At 46.8% G+C, this 24,489-nt stretch overlaps 1 protein-coding gene across 2 annotated transcripts in view; it reads left to right on the forward strand.

Annotated features, from left to right (window-relative positions):
- The window catches only part of SPTBN1 (spectrin beta, non-erythrocytic 1), a 234,962-nt gene that overhangs the window by 82,472 nt on the left and 128,001 nt on the right, over nt 1–24,489 (forward strand). The window contains exon 1 of one of the 2 annotated variants that reach the window (XM_083732936.1): nt 10,550–11,476. The exons of the other annotated variant lie outside the window; for it this stretch is intronic. Coding sequence (XP_083589062.1) covers nt 11,368–11,476 — 109 coding nt within the window. The 5' untranslated portion in view covers nt 10,550–11,367. Of the gene's footprint in view, nt 1–10,549; nt 11,477–24,489 lie in introns of those variants that run through there. 2 annotated transcript variants of the gene reach the window in all.

The following is a 24,489-nucleotide window of genomic DNA, read 5'->3' on the forward strand; positions in this document are numbered from 1 at the left end:
TGTAGCTTACCAATGCCCTACAACCCTGTAGCAACCCTACAATGCCCAGAAATCTGAGATGGAGAAATGTGCTTTGAATGTGCTTTAAAAGCATTGTATGTATGCATCCCTTGTCTTGTTCTTCCTCCATGATCTGGAGGAAGATCAACTTTTCTGGAGTGGTGGAGCAGCGACGATGATTGCAACTGTGGTTTTGTAATTTAAGAATGGGACCTTTGTTTTTAAGGAACAGTTGAGTGCTGAGTTCCCCTCTATTCTATCTGTAAATGTTAAAGAGCTAAATGGCCCCAGGGAGTGGTAGCTATTCCAGATTAATTACTTGGGTGTGATCTTGAGCGTGTGCGGTCAATCTAGACAAAACTTCAGTCTTTGGAAGCTGTTCTGGACACAACTCTTGCCAGTCTCATGGATGTTGTAGTTCAAAACAGCTGGAGGGTGCTAGGTTGATGAAAGCTAAAGATTTTGGTAAGCCAAAATCTTTGATTCAGTCACCCCAGAATGGACAATCAAGGGCTTCCACTCTGGATCAAAATAAATTAAAAAATTAAAAAAATGTCCAGTAGCACCTTAGAGACCAACTAAGTTAGTTCTGGGTATAAGCTTTCGTGTGCATGCACACTTCTTCAGATACTTCAGACTCTGGATCAAGTTGCCTTATCTGGGTTCATACACACCCACTCCTCACACCCAATGGTTTCCTTGAAATTGGCACCCTGGTTCAAATTATTACCTCCCTTGCTGTCCCTCCTACCTTTCAGTACATGCACAATGAAAAAAGGGTATCTGGAAGGGCCTTTAGTATGTTGTTTAGTCGTTTCGTTGTGTCCGACTCTTCATGACTCCATGGACCAGAGCACGACAGGCACTCTTGTCTTCCACTGCCTCCCACAGTTTGGCTCTATAGTAGGAGAGAATGGTTAATTTCAGAAAGTCCTGTGACATCATAAACAATAAAACATTTATCAAGGCATAAGCTTTTGTGGAGTAGACGTAACTTGCCTCAATTGCGATGTGTAAGTAATTTGTTAGCCTCTAACATGCTGCAAGGCTCTTTGGCTGGGCTGCTGCACTTGGACCAGGGTGACAGCCCTGTCCAGACAGGTTGCTCAGTGGTTATCTTTCCGTACGCCAGACTTAGCCTACAGTATCGTTTTGAGGATAAAATGGGGCAGCCCCTGGGTCTTCTGCGCGGTAAAGAAAAACTACCCCGCGCTTTGAGAAGAAACTCGGCCAGCACAGGGGTGTCAACGCTCCTCTTCCGTGAGGCATTACTTGACATGCTTGATCAGCTAAAACAGATGACAGATGTAAAGCCTAAACGTCCAGAAGCAAGTGTCTCAGAGCATGTGAGCGCCTCGTGACCAGTCCGAGGCACTGCTTAATAACAGAAAAATAAGCAAATCTGAGCCTTGGAGCAATTTTGGACTGAATGAACTGTGCAAGAACTCGCTTCAACAGCTACCCCCTCGGCCCCCACCTCCAAGATGCAAGCTGGCAAAGGTCCAAGCTGTGAAGTAAGCACTAATTGCTGGATTTTCCCTCACTTGTGACATGTTCTGAGTTTTTGCCATGCAGCAGCCCACTCCCAGGGCGGCAACAGGCCTCCCACGTGGTCCCAGGCTGATGTGTTTTCCAGCCCTGTTATTTGGGTCCAGACCCTAGGACTTGCTGATCAGAATTTCGGCGGTTCGAATCCCCGTGACGGGGTGAGCTCCCATTGCTCGGTCCCTGCTCCTGCCAACCTAACAGTTCGAAAGCACGTCAAAGTGCAAGTAGATAAATAGGTACCGCTCCGGTGGGAAGGTAAACGGCGTTTCTGTGCGCTGCTCTGGTTCGCCAGAAGCGGCTTAGTCATGCTGGCCACATGACCCGGAAGCTGTACGCCGGTTGCCTCAGCCAGTAAAGCGAGACGAGCGCCGCAACCCCAGAGTCGGCCACAACTGGACCTAATGGTCAGGGGTCCCTTTACCTTTACTAGAGAGCATTGGGATTGAGCCTGGGATTGGTTGTTTGCATTCATTCATTCATTCATTCATACTTATATCCTACTTAATTAAGAAAACCCCCAATAATCTTCTTTAAGTGGCTTGCATTATTAAATGGTATAAAACATCAGTGAAGGATAACTATAAAAACAGACTTTAAACACCATAAATGCAACATCAAAATATAGATGGAAGCAATATTTTTGAAACTATTGTGCACGATAAAAATTACATGTCTGGGTAGACTTGCCTAATGAAACAAATGTTTTAACGGTGTTCAGAGCAGGACAACAAAGGCCTAATAATAATAATTATAATAATAATAGCAAAGCATCATGGGCTCTGCCATTGAGCTATAGTCCCCTTTCCTCTTTTCAACCACCGGCCAGCTCATTTTTAAGTTTAGAGCAGGACAGGGATTTTTTCCCCGCAGCCTGAGGGCCACATTCACTTCTGGACAGACTTCTGAGGGCCACAAGTCTGTGGTGGGTGGAGCCAGAGGCAGAGCAACTAATTCAGTTTTACCTTGGCGTAGGTAAAAAAACTGATGCAGTTTTACCTTCCACTCAGACACTCACACGCCCTTCTCTGTCCTCCAGGCAAGCGACCATTATCAGAGCTCAAGGAGACATTCCAGCCAGGCACAAATGCAAAATGAGGGTGCAAAATAGGGCCTGGGGAGAATTTTGAGGGCCAGACATAGGGGCCTTGAGGGCCTCACCTGAGTTCCCCACACCCCAAGGCCATAAACCAACATGGTGTCCTTCAGCTTTTGTCGGACTCCGACTCCCATGAGCCCCAGCTAGCAAGGTCAGTGGAGGAATGATGGGAGTTGTAGTCCAGCAAGGTGTGGCGAGGCACAGGGTCCCCACCCTTCCTCTGCAGCCTGCATAATTTCATGAACCTTGGCTATCTCTCTCTTCTTTCCTTGCCTTCTTAACACACTGGAAAGCCCCGGGAATTGGCTGCCTCTGCCAGAAGCCATTAAAAAGCAAGCGGCTGTGGCGCTTGTTTGGTTATAAACACAGTTCTTCTCTGTGCCTGTTCACCTGTGCTTTGGTGTCACAGAGCATGGAGACTTGCATAGCAACACCTGTTTGCCAAGGGTGGGGCGCCGGCAGTTGAATGGATGTGCCTACAGGTGTTATGTACTGCCGGCTTAGCTGGGGATGTTGATTCAGTACAGCAGGAATGGAACGTAACAGTTGCCACCATTGGAGATCCTGATGTAGAGGGAGTATCAAAAGAGCCAATCTTTGTCTAGGGTTACAAATCAGGCTAATATTACTATAACATATATCAACGGCTAGATTTTCCTGAAACTTGGCTCAGGCACGGTGCTCCAGGTGCAGTCAAACAGACATCCAGATAGAGGGGAAATGGTGGCCGATAAAGTCATAAATAGTTTGGAGAGAGATATACTGTATATTGTTTACCATCTGCCTTAACGCTAAAATGAAACTGATAAGCAATAGGTTCAGAACACAGACACAAAGTATTTCTTCCCACAGTGTGGCCACATGCACTGCCCTTTTACTCTTCCCTTTGCAGAGAAAGTACAGTGGTACCTCGGGTTAAGAACTTAATTCCTGAAACTGTTCTTAACCTGAGGTACCACTTTAGCTAATGGGACCTCCTCCTGCTGCTGCACGATTTCTGCTCTCATCCTGAAGCAAAGTTGTTAACCCGAGGTACTATTTCTGGGTTAGTGAAGCGTCTGTAACCTGAAGCATCTGTAACCTGAGGTACCACTGTAGATCGAGAAACAGCGGAGCATTGGAAGATTCAGGGCTCACACAATAAATAATAAAACAAACAAACAAACAAATCATTTATTTATACCCCCCAACAGTATATTGAAAACATGATAAAACATCAAACATAAAAAACTTCCCTAAACAGGGCTGCCTTCAGTTGTTTATTTCCTTCACATCTGATGGGAGAGCGTTCCACAGGATGGGCGCCACTACCAAGAAGGCCCTCTGCCTGGTTCCCTGTAACCTCACTTATCGGAGTGAGGGAACCGTCAGAAGGCCCTCAGCGCAGGACCTCAGTGTCCGGGCTGAACAATGGGGGTGGAGATGCTCCTTCAGGTATACTGGGCCGAGGCCATTTAGAGCTTTAAAGGTCAGCACCAACACTTTGAATTGTGCTCGGAAACGTACTGGGAACCAATGTAGGTCTTTCAGGACCGCTGTTATGTGGTCTTGGCAGCCACTCCCAGTCACCAGTCTAGCTGCCGCATTCTGGATTAGTTGTAGTTTCCGGATCGCCTTCAAAGGTAGCCCCACGTAGAGCGCATTGCAGTAGTCCAAGCGTACTTCAAAGTACTTCTTCACGCAGTACATAATTAAACTATGGAACTCGCACCCGCAGGAAGGAGCGATGGCCAACAACTTGAGTGGCTTCAAAAGAGGATTGGAGAAATTCGCAGAGGAGAGGGCCACCCATGACTACTAGCTAGACTGGCCAGAGAGCTGTCGTGTTCACATCCCACTTGCATGCTTCCCAAGCGGGATGTGAATACGACAGCTCTCTGGCCAGTGTGGCTAGAGCGGTAGACTCGTAATCTGGTGAACCGGGTTCGATTCCCTGCTCCTCCAAATGCAGCTACTGGGTGACCTTGGGCTAGTCACATTTCTCTGAAGTCTCTCAGCCCCACTCACCTCACCGAGTGTCCGTTGTGGGGGAGGAAGGGAAAGGAGAATGTTAGTTGCTTTGAGACTCCTTTGGGTAGTGATAAAGCGGGATATCAAATCCAAACTCTTCTTCTTCACTGGGGTATCTAGTTGGCCACTGTGAGAACAGGGTGCTGGGCTAGATGGGCCAGCCATTGGCCTGATCCAGCAAATCTCTTCTCATGTTCTTAAGACGCTGCTTGAGAAGCTGGGCTACTGATGGATCCAGCCGATCTCGTCTTTTGTCCTTAACTGGAGGGAAATCCAGATGATCAACTATTGTGGTAACCTGGTTTTATGATCCTGTTCCTCCCAGGCTGGATATAGAATGCACATTTTTTGTTTGTTTGTTTTTTAAATGGGAGAATTGGATGGTTTGTTCATTTTTTTAAAGAAAGAAAGCACCGAAGAGATGCTGTGTGGCATTCTGTCTATTTCAGAGACAGGTGGCAGGGCAAAGATTATCAGGGAAAGGGCTTTAGAGGAAACACAGGGATTTGCTATTCCACGGTCAGAACATTGTTCCACTAAAAGCACTATCTTGCCTTCAGCAGAGGCACGTAAGCTGATGCTTTTTTAGAAGATGGAACTCTCTGTCAGCACTGGAAGCGCACAGGAACACACAAAATAGATGCCATAGTGAAAATGAAGCACGAGGCGATTACCACTATTATTATTGGCAATCCCTGCATGCAGCCACATTGTTTTCTAAGGCACAAGGCCAGGTTTTACTCTGCTACTCCAGTCTTGCAATGTTAGCAATCCCCAAAGGTTCTGCCCATATTATATTTCAGGGGAACAGAAACCCACCATCGGGGGGGAATGGATTGCATTCGTTGAATTTTGCATTAGACAGCTAAACGCTCTGAGAATGTTTGGCGTGCACCACATATTTTGGTTTCATTGCCATCACTTTTCATCAACATCACAGGAATTAACTGAGCGACACTTACTTCTGAGTAAACAAGCCATAGGAGTGTACTGGAACTGTAGCCCTAAATGCCGTTAACCAAACGGTAAGGACTGTTGTGCTCAGAGGGACTTACTTCTGAGTAAACAAGATTAGGACTGAGTCGTGTATAGGACTGTGACTTTACTAGATCACTGGACCCCAAAGTTTAAGCAAAGGGCTACTGTAACCATATATTTAGAATCTGATTTTATCTGTCCACAGTCTTTGTGAAATTTTGCATGTGTTTCTAAACCAAGAATAGAGTAACGAGTGCTCCAAATTTATTTATACCTCATCTCTAAAATCCTTGAAGAAGAAGCAGCCCTGACAAAGTCAACAAGACCCCTTTTCTGATGAGGAATCTTGTTTTGGGAATAAATTCACACATCCCACATAGAACAGGGCAAAAAAGGAGTAGGCCGCCTTCCTCTTTTGGGCACGCATGATTCTGAATGCCCCGTGTTGTGTGCCATTCTGTCTCTCCTACAAAAAATTAGTTTCGCATTTACTGCATGACTAAAAAAAAAATGGCAAAACTACAGAAACCAAACAAAGGCAACATTTTGCAGTGTTAAAAGGGGAGGAAGGAGGGGGAGGCGGGAGCTCTGACTCAAATGAAAGGAATTTGGGTACTCAGTGAATAATGCTGGTGCAACCAGGAGCCTGTAGCATGGCAAGGAGGCAAATGCAAGCACGTGGTTTGGGTTCAACGGGAAGTGATCTATGTAGGATGAAATACCCAGAGCCCTTATTTCCAAGGGACTGGTTGAAATGAGGAGGAGGAGACATTTACTCATAACTCTTATTCCAGAGGGACGTGGATGGGGCTGTGGGTTAAACCACAGAGCCTGGGACTTGCTGATCAGAAAGTCGGCGGTTCGAATTCCAGCGACGGGGTGAGCTCCCATTGCTCGGTCCCTGCTCCTGCCAACCTAACCAGGACCGAGGCCGTTTAGGGCTTTAAAGGTCAGCACCAACACTTTGAATTGTGCTCAAAACGTACTGGGAGCCAATGCAGATCTCTCAGGACTGGTGTTATGTGGTCCTGGCAGCCACTCCCAGTCACCAGTCTAGCTGCCACATTCTGGATTAATTGCAGTTTCCAGGATACCTTCAAAGGTAGCCCCACGTAGAACGCATTGTAGTAGTCCAAGCGGGAGATAACTAGAACATGCACCACTCTGGCAAGACAGTCCACAGGCAGGTAGGATCTTAGCCTGCGTACCAGGTGGAGCTCAGAATTAACCTGTCCCTCCATGGACAGCTGTGAGTCCAAAATGACTCCCAGGCTGCGCACCTGGTCCTTCAGGTACACAATTACCCCATTCAGGACCTTCCCATAGGCATCTGGTTGGTCACTGGGGTGGATTAGAAAGGCCATTGGTCTGATCTGGCAGGCTCTTCATATTTCTTTATGTTCTTAAAACCGTGTCATCAAGTGCAGCAGCAGAACTTCCATCTCTCCTTGAACAACTGTGGGTCATTGGATGCTGAGTAGTCAACAGATGTACCATGCATGTAAGTTTCCACTGCTGTAAACTAAACTTCACTTCTGGATCGTTTCTCCTCCCCTCTCCCAAGTATCCTACAGCATCACAGCAGCAGCAGGTTCCTTACTTTCAGAAATTTGAATATATCCATTGTTTTGTGACTGCTTCCAATCTGGGGCGAAAGGCCGTCAAAGGCATCTATCCCGTTTTGGTACAGAGGATTATCTGATAGCCAGCTTCAAATATCTAAAGGGCTGTCACATGGAGGGTGGGAGAAGCTTGCTTTCTTCTACTCCAGGACTCAAACTAATGGATTCCAGTTACGAGAAAGGAGACTCCTGCTAAACATCAGGAAGAACTTTCTTAAAAAAAAAAAATTATTAAAGATTTTATTAATACAGTAGAAAGTATAACAGAACAAACAGAAAACAAAACAAGAAAAGAAAATATAAAATTAACCTCTTTTAGTAACCATATTTTCTTCACTTTTTAGACTTCCTCACATCTCTCGCTCCTGCGTTCCAGATTTATACAACTTTAACCAGCAATTTATCACCTTGTTTCAATTCTTATTCTATAAATTTCCAATATTATGTCCCTAACTTTGAATGCCTTTGTCTAAATCTTAAGTCCCTGATTTGGGCATATTATTTATTCAAAGCTTATCTTTCTCTTAAAGTTCACTCACTCTCATATTCTTTTCAACTAACTTAATGGTGCCGTGTTATTTTCAGTCTCGCATCCATCTTAGCACTCAAACAATTTGCAATGTTTTTGTAAATAGTCCTTAAATTTCTTCCAATCCTCTTCCACTGCTTCCTCTCCCAGGTCTTGGATTCTGCCGGTCATTTCTGCTAGTTCCATATAGTCCATCAGTTGCATCTGCCATTCTTCCAGCGTGGGCAAATCTTGGGTTTTCCAGTATTTGGCGACAAGTATCCTTGCTGCAGGGACGCAGGTGGCGCTGTGGGTTAAAGCCTCAGTGCCTAGGACTTGCCGATCGAAAGGTCGACGGTTCGAATCCCTGCGGCGGGGTGCGCTCCCGCTGCTCGGTCCCAGCGCCTGCCAACCTAGCAGTTCGAAAGCACCTCCGGGTGCAAGTAGATAAATAGGGACCGCTTACCAGCGGGAAGGTAAACGGCGTTTCCGTGTGCAGCTCTGGCTCGCCAGAGCAGCGATGTCACGCTGGCCACGTGACCCGGAAGTGTCTCCGGACAGCGCTGGCCCCTGGCCTCTTAAGTGAGATGGGCGCACAACCCCAGAGTCTGTCAAGACTGGCCCGTACGGGCAGGGGTACCTTTACCTTTACCTTTTATCCTTGCTGCTGTTGTTGCATACATAAAAAGTGTTCGGTCCTTCTTTGACACCCTCTGGCCAACAATGCCCAGAAGAAAGGCCTCTGGTTTCTTAGGGAAGGTATACTTAAATACCTTTTTCAGCTCATTGTATATCATTTCCCAGAAAGCCTTAACCCTAGGGCAAGTCCACCAGAGGTGAAAGAACGTTCCTTCAGTTTCCTTACATTTCCAACACTTATTATCAGACAGGTGATATATTTTTGCAAGTTTGACTGGGGTCATGTACCACCTATATATCATTTTCATAATATTCTCTTTCAAGGCATTACATGCTGTGAACTTCATACCGGTGGTCCATAACCTTTCCCAGTCAACAAACATGATATTGTACCCGATATCCTGTGCCCATTTTATCATCGCTGATTTAACCGTTTCATCCTGTGTATTCCATTTTAACAGCAAGTTGTACATTCTTGAAAGTACCTTAGTCTTAGGTTCTAACAGTTCTGTTTCCAACTTCAATTTTTCCACCTGGAATCCTATCTTTTTATCCAGTTTAAAAACCTCTTTAATCTGAGCATAATGTAGCCAATCTCGCACTTTATCTTTTAGTTTCTCCAAACTCTGCAGCCTCCAGTTATCTCCATCTTTTTCTAATATTTCCCAATACTTTGGCCATTTGGCCTCCATATTGGGTCTTTTCAGAGCCTTAGCTTCCATAGGTGATAACCACCTTGGGGTCATCAGGAAGAACTTTCTGGCAGTAAGAGCCGTTCAACAGTGGAGCGGACTCCCACAAGAGGTGGTGGTCTCACTTTCCTTGGAAGTTTTAAAGCAGAGGTTGGATGGCCATCTGTCATGGATGACCTGGTTGAGATTCCAGTATGTTTCCAAGCACAATTCAAAGTGTTGGTGCTGACCTTTAAAGCCCTAAACGGCCTCAGTCCTGTATACCTGGAGCGTCTCCACCCCCATTGTTTAGCCTTCTAAATTTATTTATACCCCTCCCATCTGGCTAAATTTCCCCAGCCACTCTGGGCTGCTCCCAATCGAGTGTTAAAAACAATACAGCATTAAATACTAAAAACTTTCCTAAACAGGGCTGCCTTCAGATGTCTTTTAAAGATAAGATAGCTGCTTATTTCCTTCAGATCTGAAGGGAGGGTGTTCCACAGGGCGGGCGCCTCTACCGAGAAGGCCCTCTGTCTGGTTCCCTGTAACCTCACTTCTCGCAATGAGGGAACCGCCAGAAGGCCTTCTCGGTAGAGGCGCCCGCCCTGTGGAACACCCTCCCTTCAGATCTGAAGGAAATAAGCAGCTATCTTATCTTTAAAAGACATCTGAAGGCAGCCCTGTTTAGGAAAGTTTTTAGTATTTAATGCTGTATTGTTTTTAACACTCGATTGGGAGCAGCCCAGAGTGGCTGGGGAAATTTAGCCAGATGGGAGGGGTATAAATAAATCATCATCATCATCATCATCATCATCATTATTCCTTCATTTGCAGGCGGTTAGACCAGGTTCACCCTCAAGATCCCTTCCAAGTCCTCAATTCTGTGGTCCTATGATCAGCCATATCTGTCACGGCCAACAACTGCCCCCCTTAAAGGATGCTCACTTGGGAAGGGCTAATGTGCCCTTACCCCCCAAAGACTTCATTTAAAAACCAAGCCCTTGCAAAGTAGAGGAAAAGCCCTCATTTTAAATGAAAGACACAGAAATGCAAACACTGCTATTATGTTCCAAGTGTAATTTGCTAAATGAGCAGAAGGCCTGATCGCAACTGGATGGCGAGGTCCATGCCCTGCTTTCTAGACGTCAAAATATTTAGCATCTCCAATTAAATCACATGGGACTTAATTGCTGGGTGAAGAGGGCTCATTCATAGTTTTCCAAAAGTGTGCATTTCTAAGGATTTTTAAAATTATTTTTTAAAGAAACCCCCGATGCTAAATGCTGAATGAGTGTTTCTGTCCCGGGAGAGTTAGCTACTTTCTATCTTTCTCCTTTTCTCCTTTCCAGTGCGCAGCGCTGAAGATAAAGGAGGGAAAAGTGCCCTCCTTTTCAGGCGATAGTAATCTGAGACTTTTCCGTTACATGAGGCTCTTAACAAAAGAGCGTAATTCTACCAGCTTGCTTTTCGGAAGGTACCATTGCCTCTCGGCCGCGTGCGCCAGTAGGTGCCCATCCCCTCCCGCTTGGGAACGGGCGCGCGCCCCGAGCTCTCGGCCTCCTCTCCGGGGACCTTTGGAGAGGCGCCCCTGCGCGCGGATGCTCTCGATCCCCAGCGAGCTCCGCCTCGCTTGGCGCGCGCGATCCACCGCCTGCGCTCCCCACCCCGCCGCCTCCCGCCATTGGTACAGTCCTCCACAATGCTTTATGCTAATCAGTGACATCACCGCCACTAAATACGCCGCCAGTGGCTACTGGGGGATCTTGCAAAGTAGCAGAAAGGTCTGAGAGGTGCGGGGAGAGGAGGGAGGGAGGGAGGAAGGAAGGAGCACGAAAAGCAGCGCGGGCAGGCGGGCGGGCGCGCGCGCGCGCTTCGACTCTGGACTTGCAACCTGGGCGGGTTGTTTTGTGTCTCTTTTTTGCGTGGATCCGGATTGCAAGTAAAGAAAGCTTGCAACCCGAAGTCAACTCGATCGCGCGCAGGGGGGATCGCCAGCAGCCCACGCGGGTTTAAGTTCGCGCGCGCGCGCTATAGGATGCCATCCTCCGCCGGACTGCTTTGAATCGAATCGGGTGTGGAGAAGGCTGGGACTGAGATCGGAGAAGGATTTATTTTCATTTTTTAAAAGGAATCGTGGAGCGAAAGGGCACCACGCGCCCGAGGAAACTGGGATCCGCCTGGATTTGCCTTTGGGAGCAACCTGTGGGTTGCGCCGGTTCCCTCCTCTTTTTAAGCGCATCCGTTCCGTTTCGCATGCTGGGATCTTAACCTCCGAGCGGCTCCCTCTCCTCCATGGAAGTGCAGAACCCGGCTAGCATGCCCGTGCCCTTGTCCCCCGCGTGCCCCGCCTCGGTGCCATACAATTACAATCAGCTGGAAGGGAGGTTCAAGCAGTTGCAAGGTAAGCGGCTGCACTTCGCTTTCCCTCTCATCAGTAAAATAAAATAATGGAGCGTTGCTGCTGCTTAAAACGGCGAGTTGATCCTGATACTCCTTCGAGCTTCGCTTTGGCGGCGCGCGCGCAGAGGGCACCCGATTTCGAAAAGAATAGGTGTATTATATTCCCTAGTTCTGCCAGGCTGGTTTTCCTGGTTTCACGGGATCCCGGTCACGGTAACCTCCTCCTGGAAAAGGTGATCCGGGGCCCCTCTCGGACTCTGCCATTGAGAACAATAGGACAAGGAAATGGGGGAAGAGGGAGTGGTCTTTTTGTCTGAAACCCCCTCCGGCGATTTACAGCCTTCAGGTGTAAAATCTCTCCCTCTCCCTGGCTCTGTGATCCTTTGGGCGCACTCGGGCGACCACAGGATGACTCCCAACCGTTTCAGGTGGGCATCCCTCACCTACTTGGGCAACCCCATTCCTGGCATGCCATGGATTATGGCTTTTATCTTGGGGATTTTTTGGGGGGGGAGAGAAAGAGATGTCTTTCCCAGGGCTGACTATGGAAGCCTGGGGTGCCCCCCCCCCAATCCGCTTTCTCATTCGCATGAAACAATGACAACTAGGAAATGTGGTAGTTCTGGGGATGTCAAAATATGATGGAGCGGGGTTGTCCTTGGCAATTTTAGAGCAGTGTGTGTGTTTTATGTATGGTGGATTCTCTGGCGTGGATGAAATAAGGACAATTCAGAATCTAAAGCTGATTCTCCCTCTCTCTTTATTTCACACACACACATCTCACACATTTTTCCCTCTCTCCTGGAATTGCATATCTACAAAAAGCAGTCAAAAGTTCAAACCTCAGTGTATATATTTCTTATTTTTGCTCCCTGCCGTCCCACAGACTTGAGCGCTGTGGTTCCTGTCAGAAAGCGAGCTCCAAGAATGTAGTTTTTTGGCTTGGCCATCTTCCAAGCCTACAATTTTATGATTCTGTGTTGGTTTTTCTCTTAATTTCTTGGCATGGGGGTAGGGGGTGGTGAAGGAATCCATTGTAATATGTTGATCTTTGTGGGAAGCACACAGAAGTGATCCGGCGCTGGATACAAATGGATTAAAAACCAGCCATACCTTTGGAAACATTGTCGAGCAAAGTAGACATTGGCTTGGGGCTGGATGGGAAGGTGAAGCAAAATTGGGATCCAAATCTATGCAGCGCGAGTTAGAAGTTATACAAGTGGGATCTACAACTTGCCAGCCAGCCAAGCCCTTTTGTAGGATACTCCAATTCATTCCTTCTCCCAGTTTTCCAACCAGCTGTCTGTCTCCATTCTCTGAGCACTGATCCTATTGGGGTTCACGTTGGGCTATTTTTAGTCCCTGCCGCTAGGTTCCCCCTTAAAGTTCTTCCATGCTTTTGCAAACCTTTGGGTTTTCCAGAGCCAGCCAGCTGATACCTCTTTTAGCAGTATGAATGCCCAGGTTGCTTTTCTGACTCTCTCTGCCCTTTGACCAGAAGGCCTACATGCCAGATCTGGTAAAAAATAAATAAACCCCTCAAGTTAAAAAGCGGATTGCCATGTGACATAGGGAAAGGTAGCCTACTGCTTAAAAATTAAGTACACGCCAGCAGCCTCTTGGGTGTGTGAAGTTCTTTTGAATCCTGACCATCCTAGCTTGCTCCTGGAAGAGCCTGGCCATTGGGCGTGAAATCACACCCCCAGTCTCTCCCCTGACACAGCCCTAAAGAAGCAGGTTTATCACCTTGTCAGTTTCACCGCTTGAGGAATTTATTTGCAGCCCGTTTTGCTTGTGGTTTTGAATTGTGCACCGGCTTGCTCTAGCAGAAATAAATGCCAAACCCTCTGCGCTGGTGTGGCGAAGATTAAGATTTAATTGAAAAACACAACAGCAGCTGAATTGGAAGGAAGATATGGAGGAAGGGTCTCCCTGTTGCAGGACAATCCATCACAAAGGCCTGTCTATTCATAGAACAGCAGAGGATGTTGGAACTGGGGGAAATGGTGATGAAATGCATTGTTTGGGGTGGGATTTAGGTACAGGAAGCAGTCTTCAAGAGCCAACGATTGGCACCAAATGCCAACGATTGGGATAAACGAACAGTGTGCTGTCACAAAGCTTCTGCTGACAACCCTGCAGAGTTTTTCTAAGTCTTTAAATGCCCTATTGTTTCTATATTTATTTAATTAGATTTATTGCTCAAGGGGGGGGGGGGAGAGGAAACGCTTCCTTAGCTCATTTGCCCTCCAAACCCATGAGACGAGCCAATAATTTCCTTCAGCTGAAAGACAGAGAAACTGTGGTGCGACTAAGGTCGCAGAATTATTCACCCTTGAAAAAGGTGGTGTTTCAGTGAAAATCCAAATTGCAAATCTGTAACCCTGCTAGATCATAGCTTGTTTGGTTTTTTTTTTTTTAAAGAAAACTTTAAAAAATTGCTGGCATGTTGCCTCTAGAAGTTTTGCCACGAGAAAATGCACCCCCCTTACTGAAAAATGGTCCGCCATATTTGTATCTTACCCAATTGACTGCCCCAAGGTTACCCAGTAAACTTCCTGACTGCACAGAGGGTTGGACCCGATCCCTCTGGTCCAAAACCAGCACCATGCACTACTACACACATAACTTTAAGATGCAAGTTTGTTCTGTCCCCCAAACGCTCTGCTCGTTTGCAATGCATTTAATTGCAGGAATCGCTGCTCCATTCAGTTAATTTGTAGGTTTGGTTGGCAGTGAACTGAGCATGAACCGTATCTAGTAATTGTAACACAAATCTTGTGCTGCTAGCTGTTTCCTTAGCAACTCCTGTTCCGAAGAACCTAAATTCAAAAAATAAATAAGACACTGTGAAGTGAGAATGTCAAATAAAAAAAAATTAGCAAAAACGTCCAGAGGGTGAAAGCTTGAATCTTTGCGCTCCTGAGGCCGGCATCAGATGGTACCCCGGGGATATCATAATATTTTGTAGAACCTCGCTCGTGCTTTTGTAAAAAGTATTGCTTTCCTTTATTTATGTGAGCAAACTTAATATATATATTATATATATATATATATTATATATACACACACACAATATTTGCATGCTAGCAGAACATGGATGAGGGAATGCCCTGTTCTTAGAAAACATGAGTCGCATCTGCACTATGCATTCAAAGCACCATCATTCCACTTTAAACACTCGTGGCTTTCCCCCAAAGAATCCTGGGAAATGTAGTTTCTTATGGGTGCTTTGAGAGTTGTTAGGAGACCCCTATTTCCTTCACAGCACTGCAGTCCTTCCCAGGGAACTCTGGGAAGTGACGTGTGTCCCATTTAGCCTGCCTCCAGAGCCCTAAGTTCTCCTGCTGCACTTAGGGCTCCTCCACACTTCCGCTTGTTCTGTGCCTAAAAAGTATGGGTCTGAGTCGCTTTCTGCTTGACTCGTGCTTCCTAGGCATCATTCTGAGTGGTTCTCCCCTCCTACTCCTTTCCCAGGGAAAACCAGCTCTTTAGTGCTAAACTGGAGCCAACAGCAGTCGTCAATCAGACAAAACCTGAAGTGCTGTTTGCTCCGATTGAGCAGTTTTCCTGGAGACAGGGCAATTCGCAGGACAAGAGGAAGAATGGATAAGCCCTCAGAGATGTTGTGGGGTGCTGTCCTCCTGCCAGCGTTGAACTGAAACTCAATTCCAAGTCTGCTTGGCTTTTGTACATGGAACCGTGGGGGTAGGGAATGCACCTCTGGTTCTTTACCTCTGGCAGCAAGGTTTCAAGTTGCAAGAAGAGGAATCTGACTAAAGATCAGGAAAAAAATTGCTGACAGGAAGAGCCGTTTGACAGTGGAACGGACTCCCTCTGGAGGTTTGTTCATTGGAGGTTTTTAAGCAGAGGTGGGGTGGCCATCTGTCCTGGGTGCTTTAGCTGAGACTCTTGCATTTGCAGGGGTTGGAGTAGATGACCCTCGTGGGTCCCTTCCAGCTCTACGGTTCTATGATTTCCTGGGCCAGCCCTGATGGGAGTTGATTGGATCTTGAGAAACTACATGGAATGTCAAGAAACACCTGGGTAACTCTTGATAAGTGTGAATATGTTATTTGGTTATTTGAGTAGTCTGCTATTGGTCTTTCCAGTGATACTCTTTGGGGCAGTCTTCCCTTTTTAGGTACCTGCCGCTGGGGCTGATGGAAGTTGTAGCCCCAAACATCTGGAGGGCACCAGGTTAGGGAAGGCATTGTTATTCTTGGTGTCATTATTTCTGCTCTTTACCCCAAGGTCCCAGGGCTGTTCTCAGCGATTTAAAATACGACTACAGCCAGTCAAAGGCAACCAAACACACCCTAGGCCAGGGGCAGCAACCTTTTTCAGCCGTGGGCCGGTCCACCATCCCTCAGACCATGTGGTGGGCCGGACTATATTTTTGGGGGGAGGAAATGAACGAATTCCTATGCCCCACAAATAACCCAGAGATGCATTTTAAATAAAAGCACGCATTCTACTCATGTAAAAACGCCAGGCAGGCCCCACAAATAACCCAGAGATGTATTTTAAATAAAAGCACACATTCTACTCATGTAAAAACGCCAGGCAGACCCCACAAATAACCCAGAGATGCATTTTAAATAAAAGGACACATTCTACTCATGTAAAGACATGCTGATTCCCGAACTGTCCGCAGGCCAGATTGAGAAGGCGAATGGGCCGCATTTGGCCCCCGGGCCTTAGGTTGCCTACCCCTGCCCTAGACCAACCCCAACCCCTGCCCTAGACCAACCCCAACCCCTGCCCTAGACCAACCCCAACCTGTCTCACCACCAAAGGAATACAAGCGAATAGTGAAGAGAACCCACACAAGTGACGCTGACACAAAACCCCACATATGCAGTAAGTAGAATAAAAGCATAACCACCTCACCCCACTCACCATTCCCCCCCCACCTCTTTCCCCCTTTTTCTTCCTAATGTAACACTAATGGCTCAACAAATGAAACTGATCTGTAGAAAATGTAACTTGAGAAAAGAGACATTGCACATAACTTTTGTGAACCAAGAAATCTTTAATAAAAATATATATTTAAAAAGGCAGTTTAAAACAAATCACAGTTGAAGAATGGGGTGTGTCCTATTATTGTTAATTTGATTTCGAGGAAGTACGGCCAAATGTCTATATTGCCGGCAAAAACCACATCTCAATTGTGTGTAGAGACACTAGAACGTGCTGATCTAACAAATGCTGTTGAAGGGAGATGTAAATGTCGTGCTGAGAGATATTTTGAAGACAGTTCCTTCCTTTCTTTGCCCCGTGGTGTGGCATATTAGATAATTAAACGGGCAGGTGCTACAACACTCCAGCGTTTAGTTGCATTAATTTTCAGAATTTATAGCGGAGCTGTTATTAATGTGTGCAGCATATAATTACAGTGTTTCTTTCGGAATGCTGGATTGCACAAAGGGGTGTGGATTTGGCTGCCTTCCGAATGATTGGGGTTGGTTTTGTCAAGCGGATTAACTTGTAGTATCTATGCAGATTTGCCTCTCCTGTGGGAAAAGAGGCACCTGACTCTGAGATAAAGTCATTGAATTGCTAGCTTTGATGAGAACATTAGCAAGTTTGATCAGTTAACAGATCTGTGCTAGAAGGTGTGGGGCGAAAGTTGAGATTTGCGCTGCCAGATCCTGTCAAAAACATTTTGTTAGGGTGTGCTCAACTATTGTTTGGCCCGCAGTTCTTGCAGATAGTCAGTGTGAGTGAAGTCAAGGCTTGGTGGGGTATCACAACCATCCAGAAATTTTCGTTTGGCTAGAAGGTTTCCTAAGATATCCTGAAGCAGGGGCTCTTTTTCTCTTCTTCCTTTCTGAAGTTGACTGTAGCCCATGAAAGTTTATGCTGTTTTAAATCTGATAGTCTTTAATGCAGTTAAGGGGAACTTTCTCAGTTCTGAAGGTCAGGTTGAGAGGGCTGCATTTGTCCATCCTGTTCTTCATTCCTCACCCTTGCTTTTAAGGTTCCACAAAACTCTTTGTGGTTGATGCTGCTAAAGTCTAACAATTCTACTGCACTGGAAATTCATATTTCCTGTTATGTATATGTATGAGCCTGTCAGTTTCATGAAATCATCACTTGTGGTCCTGCTCTGAATGCCTCCACTCTCTGAAGTTACATGAGTGGTGGTCAGGGCCTTATTGAATTAGTGCCCCAACTATGGAATACCCCAGAAATACTCATTTGGCGCTGGCCTTTCTGTCTTTACGTTCCAAGTCAAAACAGTCTTGTTTGCTAGAGTGTTCAGTGGATGATGTTTCTCCTTCTCTGCACAGTTTCAGATCTACCATTTACTTGAGGCCCACTTGCTCCTAGCTTGGTTAAACAACTTTAGATTATTTTAGATCAGTTTAAATGTGAGTCAGCAAAAAGAAATCAATATCCAGCGAACACAACCTCTGTTTGCAGTTGTAATCTAAAAACAGGTTCAGCATCCTTACTATCTGCCTTAGCGTTTTCGGCGCAAAACCTGCCCTAGTGAGTAGAACGCTGTCAAAGAATCACGTGACAGAAATCAAACGATCAATCTGACAGAAACTGCATTTCCAGCGTCCAACACTTTAAACAGACGTGGTTCCCTCTGATGCCTCAGTATAAAAGCCCCTCTAATATTCTTAAAAGGGTCTCTTCTCCAGTCTTCGGAGAGTAGCTGGAAGGGGAGAGGCAGAAAAAGGTACTCCTTTCGAGAGCCAGTGAGGTGTAGTGGTTAAGAGCGGTAGTCTCGTAATCTGGTGAACCGGGTTCGCGTCTCCGCTCCTCCACATGCAGCTGCTGGGTGACCTTGGGCCAGTCACACTTCTCTGAAGTCTCTCAGCCCCACTCACCTCACAGAGTGTTTGTTGTGGGGGAGGAAGGGAAAGGAGAAGGTTAGCCACTTTGAGACTCCTTATTTAAAAAAAGAAAAAAAAAGGTCCTCCTTTCCTTCCACTCTGCAGTTTTAATCTGAAATATTAGGTGCGCTACTACGCCCAGAGCTCAGAAACTGCTCATGCTAACGAAATTCCCTGTCGCAAAATGCACCTAGAACAATGGGAATTTCAAACACTGCTCGCAACATTCAGCTTCATTGGATTATCCAATGCGAGAGGGAGGAAAAACCTCACCCACCGCTTTTCTCCACACCATGCCTAATTGTGTACACCCCCCATTTATTTGCCCTCCCCCCCAAAAAAATAGAAAACTCCAAATATTGCAAACTTTCCTCCCAAACCAACACCACAGCCCAACAGAGACAGTAGTGGCATGATTTCATTTATAATTTCACATATTTATTTAAGAACATTTATATGTCAGTTTGATGGAAGGGGCATATCTCAGTGGTACAAGCATCCGCATGGTTCTGTAAGCATGGTCACTGTACAAGGTCTGGATGGGTTCCTACTGCTGCTCAGAGAGCAATTCAGACTAAACTCTCAAGTTTTTAATTGTTGGCAATGCAAAAAGTGTACAGCTGTGTTTTTGTAACCAGGTCGTGACTCACAAGCACTTGCTCGCACTTTGCGGCGTTTCCTAAGCCTGTTCTGGCCAATGCGGTTGTGCAGGGCCTGTGTTTCTTGTCACAACGGGAGTGTTAACTTTCTTTGGGGCTTGTATTCCAAAATCTGCTCCAGCAGATAATAGACCGTAAGGTCATGAACCATTAATGCCGCACAGTATGCTCTGTGAAAGGGAATAACAGCACCTTGTTGTTCCTCTCTCGGTGTTGCAGGAAGAGACGCAAAGTATTAAATGCAAGCATGGAACCATAGGTCTGGGATGGAGAACATGCTTAGCAGGAGGAAGGTTGCAAGTTGAATCCCTGGCCCAAAAGGGGAAAAGAAACAGGTAGCAGGTGATGGGAAAGACTTCTGCTAGATCCTATAGAGCATAGCTTTCCAAACTTTTCATGTTGGTGACATGCATCATTTCGCGACACAGTAATTCAGTTTTACAAGCAAACTGGAGGTTAAACTAACCCCCTTCCAGCCCTGGGAGGAGTGTGGGGTGTGTTGGTGCAACACACTTACACACTGCAGCCGACACAGTAACGTGTCGTGGTGCATATTTTGGAAAGCTCCATCATAGAGATTTGTTCTTGTGGGTTTATTTCAAATGAGTAAAAGAAACAGAGGCTGCTTTTCTCCCATGTCAGCTTCGTAGCAAGCTGCAATGCCCAACTGACCTAGGAAAGAGCAAGGATTCCTTTGAAACAGGAATACAGGGATGGTGCCTTGCATTCTGAACTCTGAGCCAGTGTACCTTAAGGAGTGCCTTCACTCATATCAACCTCCTAGGTCAGCCAGATCTTCGGAGGAGGCAAGATGAGAGGCAAGGCTGGTGACTTGATGGAGCAGAGCCTTCTTGGTATTGGTGCCACAGCTTTGGAACTGGGGAGGCTTGCTATGTTTTGAACAATGGCCTCAGCAGTACAGGGGCAAAGCTTCAAAGGTACCTGGACAGCTCCATGAAGAGCTCAGGCTTAATGTTGCTTCAGCCGCAGCCATCCTCAGATATATCAATTGCTAGTTGTGTCTTTGGTAAGAGAAGCCTCTTCATTCACTGCCATAACCACCCTCACCCCCAGGATCTTCTGGTGAATGGCAGGTAATAATGATTATGAATTTAAGGGGGCCCTGCCAGCTTTAGCAGTTTTTGACTTGGACAGAGCGAGAGAGACTGTGTGTCACAGTCCCGTTCACAGGCGATCAAAGTCCTGGCAGGGGATGTTAGGACCGGGGGCAATATGGCGGGGTGGGAGCAGGAACAGGGGTCCAGAAGCCAGGAAGCCAAGGGTCCGAGGGCTGGGAGTCACAGAGTCAGGGGTCCGAGGATCAAGAAGCAAGAAGTCAAGAAGCCGAGGTTCAAGGATCAGGAAGCAAGAAGCCAAACGCAGCAAGGCAAGGAATGTGTTGCTGTGGCAAAGAGCCAAAGGGAAATGCTGACCTTATATCCCTTCCCAGCTCTTGCCGCCAGGTGCTGTGAGTTACCAATCGGCCTCACCTGTGTAACTGCGCCTTGCCTCTTCAGAACAAACTTAGGAAGGCCCCAGTCCTGCAAAGTCCTGTTGGTCACAGGGCCTGGCTCCTGCACGCACACCTGACACTGTGATTCCCCTGGAGCCGGTGGCGTAGCGTGGGTTATCAGCACCCGGGGCAAGGCAAGTAATTTGCGCCCCCTAACCCATGCATTTGCGCCCCCTAACCCGTGGATCTGCGCCCCCTAACCCATGGATTTCCCTAACCCCCAGATGTTGCGCCCGGTGCGGCCGCCCCCCCCCCGCACCCCCCACGCTACGCCACTGCCTGGAGCTTCTGAGCTGGAGGCCTCTGAGTTAGAGAAAAGCAGGGCGATGCTTTCAGGCTGGAGAGATGCCAGCACAATGGGCTTTCCTTTGCAGAAGTGCTTCTGTTTGGCCATTTTCTCTTGCATTCTGATCACTAGCCTTGTCCCCTGAAGAAGGAGAGTCTTGACTCAAGTCATGACAAGGCCAAAGTGGTCCAGTCCATTTTGACTTTCAGTAAGGCTGTGGAGAATTTTACTGCTGTTCTGCCAACCTTTTGGCGGGTGCTGATTTGTTTGTGGAGAGTCTCGAGGTCATCATATGTGCTCCTTTTTTTGTACTCGTTTGTCCTTTTGTTACAGTTGGTTATTCAAATGGTTGTTGATCCAACATATGCAGTCACTGTTGGCCCCTGGTCCACCTTGAGTTGGCAAAAAGACACTATGTAAACAGATTTATTTATTTTAACAATACTTCCAAGAGGTAATTCCACTGATCCACTACTTTTTGTTATGGTTAGGTTTTGCCAAATCTGTAGTGACCAGTGATTTGGAACTCAACTGTTCCGGCACCATAATTCTGTATGTATCTTATCTCAGAGTGTTTCTGTGGGGGAAACCCTTTCATTGGCAGGAATCAACACTTAGCAAGACAAGTGAGTAAGACATTTCCTTGCATCCCAGTGACATGATGCACAGATGCTGCTTCAAAAACGCGTAATGCTCTAGCATACCTCGAAGGTGTCCCAACAAAAACATGTAAAAAGGTGGCACAGAGTTCTTCATCAGGCGAACCTTTGCAGCCCATATAACTAAAAATACTTTGATACTTTAGTACGAAGCAACGTTAGCAGTGCACATCTCTTATTTTGCATGCAATTTTTGGATGGATTTTTGCTCTTAACTATGCTCTCCCTTGAGTGCCATTAAAATATGCCTTAATTTAAAGCACTGGAGGAAAGTTGGAGAAGAGAAAATTATAGTGTTGCATCCTGATTCATAGAAGCCGTTTCCTGCATTGGATTCCCCCCTCCTTTTTTAAACTGGGCAGTTTGTTGTGTTTCCTATTATGCATTGCCCAGATGTTCATGGCCAGAATTTCAAGTATAGCTATGGTCTGCCTTTGTCCTACTGCTGCCCCCTGCCAAGCCTGAGCAAGGTTATAGTGCAGGTATTTAATTACTGTACTTCCTTCAAAGGGGTTTTGTCTCCTTCCCGCCACCCTTCAGTTCCCATTTAAAAACTGTGCTGAGCAGGATTAAATGTCTCTGTGTTATTCAGTTTCAGCGCAAGACGTTAACACAGCCCTGGCAACATAAAGGAGCACAGTCATCTTATATTAAATGAATCGCTCCAAAAACGTTGGCTTTAAAAGAGTGGGAAATTGCCTCCTATTCCCTGCCTCCACCTCCTCTCTTTCTCCGAGCATGCAAAATATTTGATATTTTGCTTTCTGTCTTGGAAGTGTTTGAATATTTCAGAAGGGTGTCACAATGCATGTCCCGAAATTGTAATTATAAGAGTTCTTGCTAGGGCTAGTTACTAGAACAGACAGATTCTCAATGGTTCAGATGCTTTTTTTTTTTTTAATTTGGGAAACGAAACTCCAGTACTAAGTTTTATTAGAGCCTTTGGAGATTTTATCTTGCTTATGGTACTATTGGAAACAGCCATAGCTTTGTGGTAGAGCAGATACTTTGCATGCAAAACATTCCCGGTTTCTTCCTGGCTTCTCAGGATTGGGAAATTGCAGAGCTATCAGAACCCATGGTCTGATTCAGTATAAGGCAATTCCCTGTGCTCTGATAGCACTACAGTGGTACCTCGGGTTAAGAACTTTGCTTCAGGATGAGAACAGAAATTGTGCTCCGGCGGCGTGGCGGCAGCAGGAGGCCCCATTAGCTAAAGTGGGGTTAAGAACAGTTTCAGGTTAAGAACGGACCTCCGGAACGAATTAAGTACTTAACCCGAGGTACCACTGTAACAGTGTAAAGGGTGGGTTAATATTATGAATTAAATTTGTATACCACCCTTCATCCATAGATCTCTGGACTGCAATACCTCAAGAACCACCTTTTTCCATATGAACCTACCCTGACCCTGAGATCATCTTCTGCGGCCCTCCTTTGTGTGTATCCCCTCCTCGAGGGGTTCATTCAACATGAGAACAGGGCCTTCTCTCCTTTTTTATAATATTTTTTATTAATTTTAACATATAAATTATAAAATGTATCACAAAACTTATCACTTATACAATCTTTTTGGACTTCCATCAGCACCTCTGATGATCCACCGTTTTATCCACTTCTTATGCATTTCTTAACTTTATATTGCCTTTACATCTCTTAACAAATCATCCTCCCCCCTCTCCATTTTCACAATACTTCTAATAATAATCCTCACAAAACTTCTTGCAACACTACAAACGTCGTCTGTTCTTCACAATTACTTTTCAAATAGTCCGTAAATTTACTCCAGTCTTCCGTGAATTTCTGGCCCTATTGGGTTGTTTTTATTTTTATTAGGTACAGTGGTGCCTCGCAAGACGAAATTAATTCGTTCCGCAAGTCTTTTCGTCTTGCGAGTTTTTCGTCTTGCGAAGCACAGTTTCCCATAGGAATGCATTGAAAATCAATCAATGCGTTCCTATGGAAACCGCCTTCAGACCAGGTCTGGGGACAGTCTGTCCCCCGACCTCTTCTGAAGGCCGGCGGGGGGGGGGGCGAAAGTCTTTGCTTCCCCCCGCCTGCCTTCCCGGGACAGCGGAGACTTCTCCGCTGTCCCGGGGCGATCTTAAAATGCTGGCAGGCGGCAGCGCTGCCGCCCGCCAGCATTTTAAAATCGCCCCGGGACAGCGGAGAATTCATCCGCTGTCCCGGGGCGATTTTAAAATGCTCCCGGACGGCTTTTGAAGGCAGGCGGGGGGGAGCAAAGACTTTTGCCCCCCGCCTTCAGAAGAGGTCCAGAGGGCTCTCCAAGCTGCGGATAGCAGCCTGCTGCCCCGCGTGAGGGGCAGACATTTGCAGCTTGGGGAGCCCTGCAGGACTTCCCCTGCAGGGCTCCCCAAGCGGCGAATGTCTGCCCCGCGCGCGGGGCGCTCTGCTTAAGAGCGCCCCTCGCGCGGGGCAGCAGGCTGCTATCCACAGCCTAGGCGGGAACTCTTCTGAAGGCTGGCGGGGGAGAAGGGCTTTTCTTCCCACCGCCAGCCTTCAGAACAGCCTTCTGAATGTTGGCGGTGGGGAGGAAAACCTTCCTCCCACCGCAAGTCTTCAAGACAGGTCTGGGAACAGAGGAGAAGCGCTGCGCACCTTCCCCTCTGTTCCCGGACCTGTCCTGAAGGCTTGCGGTGGGAGGAGGGCTTTCCTCCCCACCGCCAACATTCAGAACAGCATTCTGAATGTTGGCGGTGGGGAGGAAAAACCCTCCTCCCACCGCAAGCCCCGGGAACAGAGGAGAAGCCCTTCGCGCCTTGTCCTCTGTTCCCAGACCTCCCACCGCAAGCTTTAGGACATGTCCGGGACACTAAAATAAAAACTCTGTACGTGCAAAAGAGAAGAACTCCAGTCAAGGCTTCTCCTTCCACTACCAGGTTTCTGTGTGCATGGAGCATAGCTGTCAACTTACAGGTTTGAAAATAAGGGACCAGCAGCCTCAAAAATAAGGGACCAGCAGCCAAAATAAGGGATTTTCTGGGCACAGGTATGTTCAGCTTCTGAGCCCCTCCGAGCCAAAGGC

Source organism: Podarcis gaigeae (genome assembly GCF_964106915.1).
Source record: "Podarcis gaigeae genome assembly, chromosome: 3".
NCBI lineage: Eukaryota > Metazoa > Chordata > Lepidosauria > Squamata > Lacertidae > Podarcis > Podarcis gaigeae.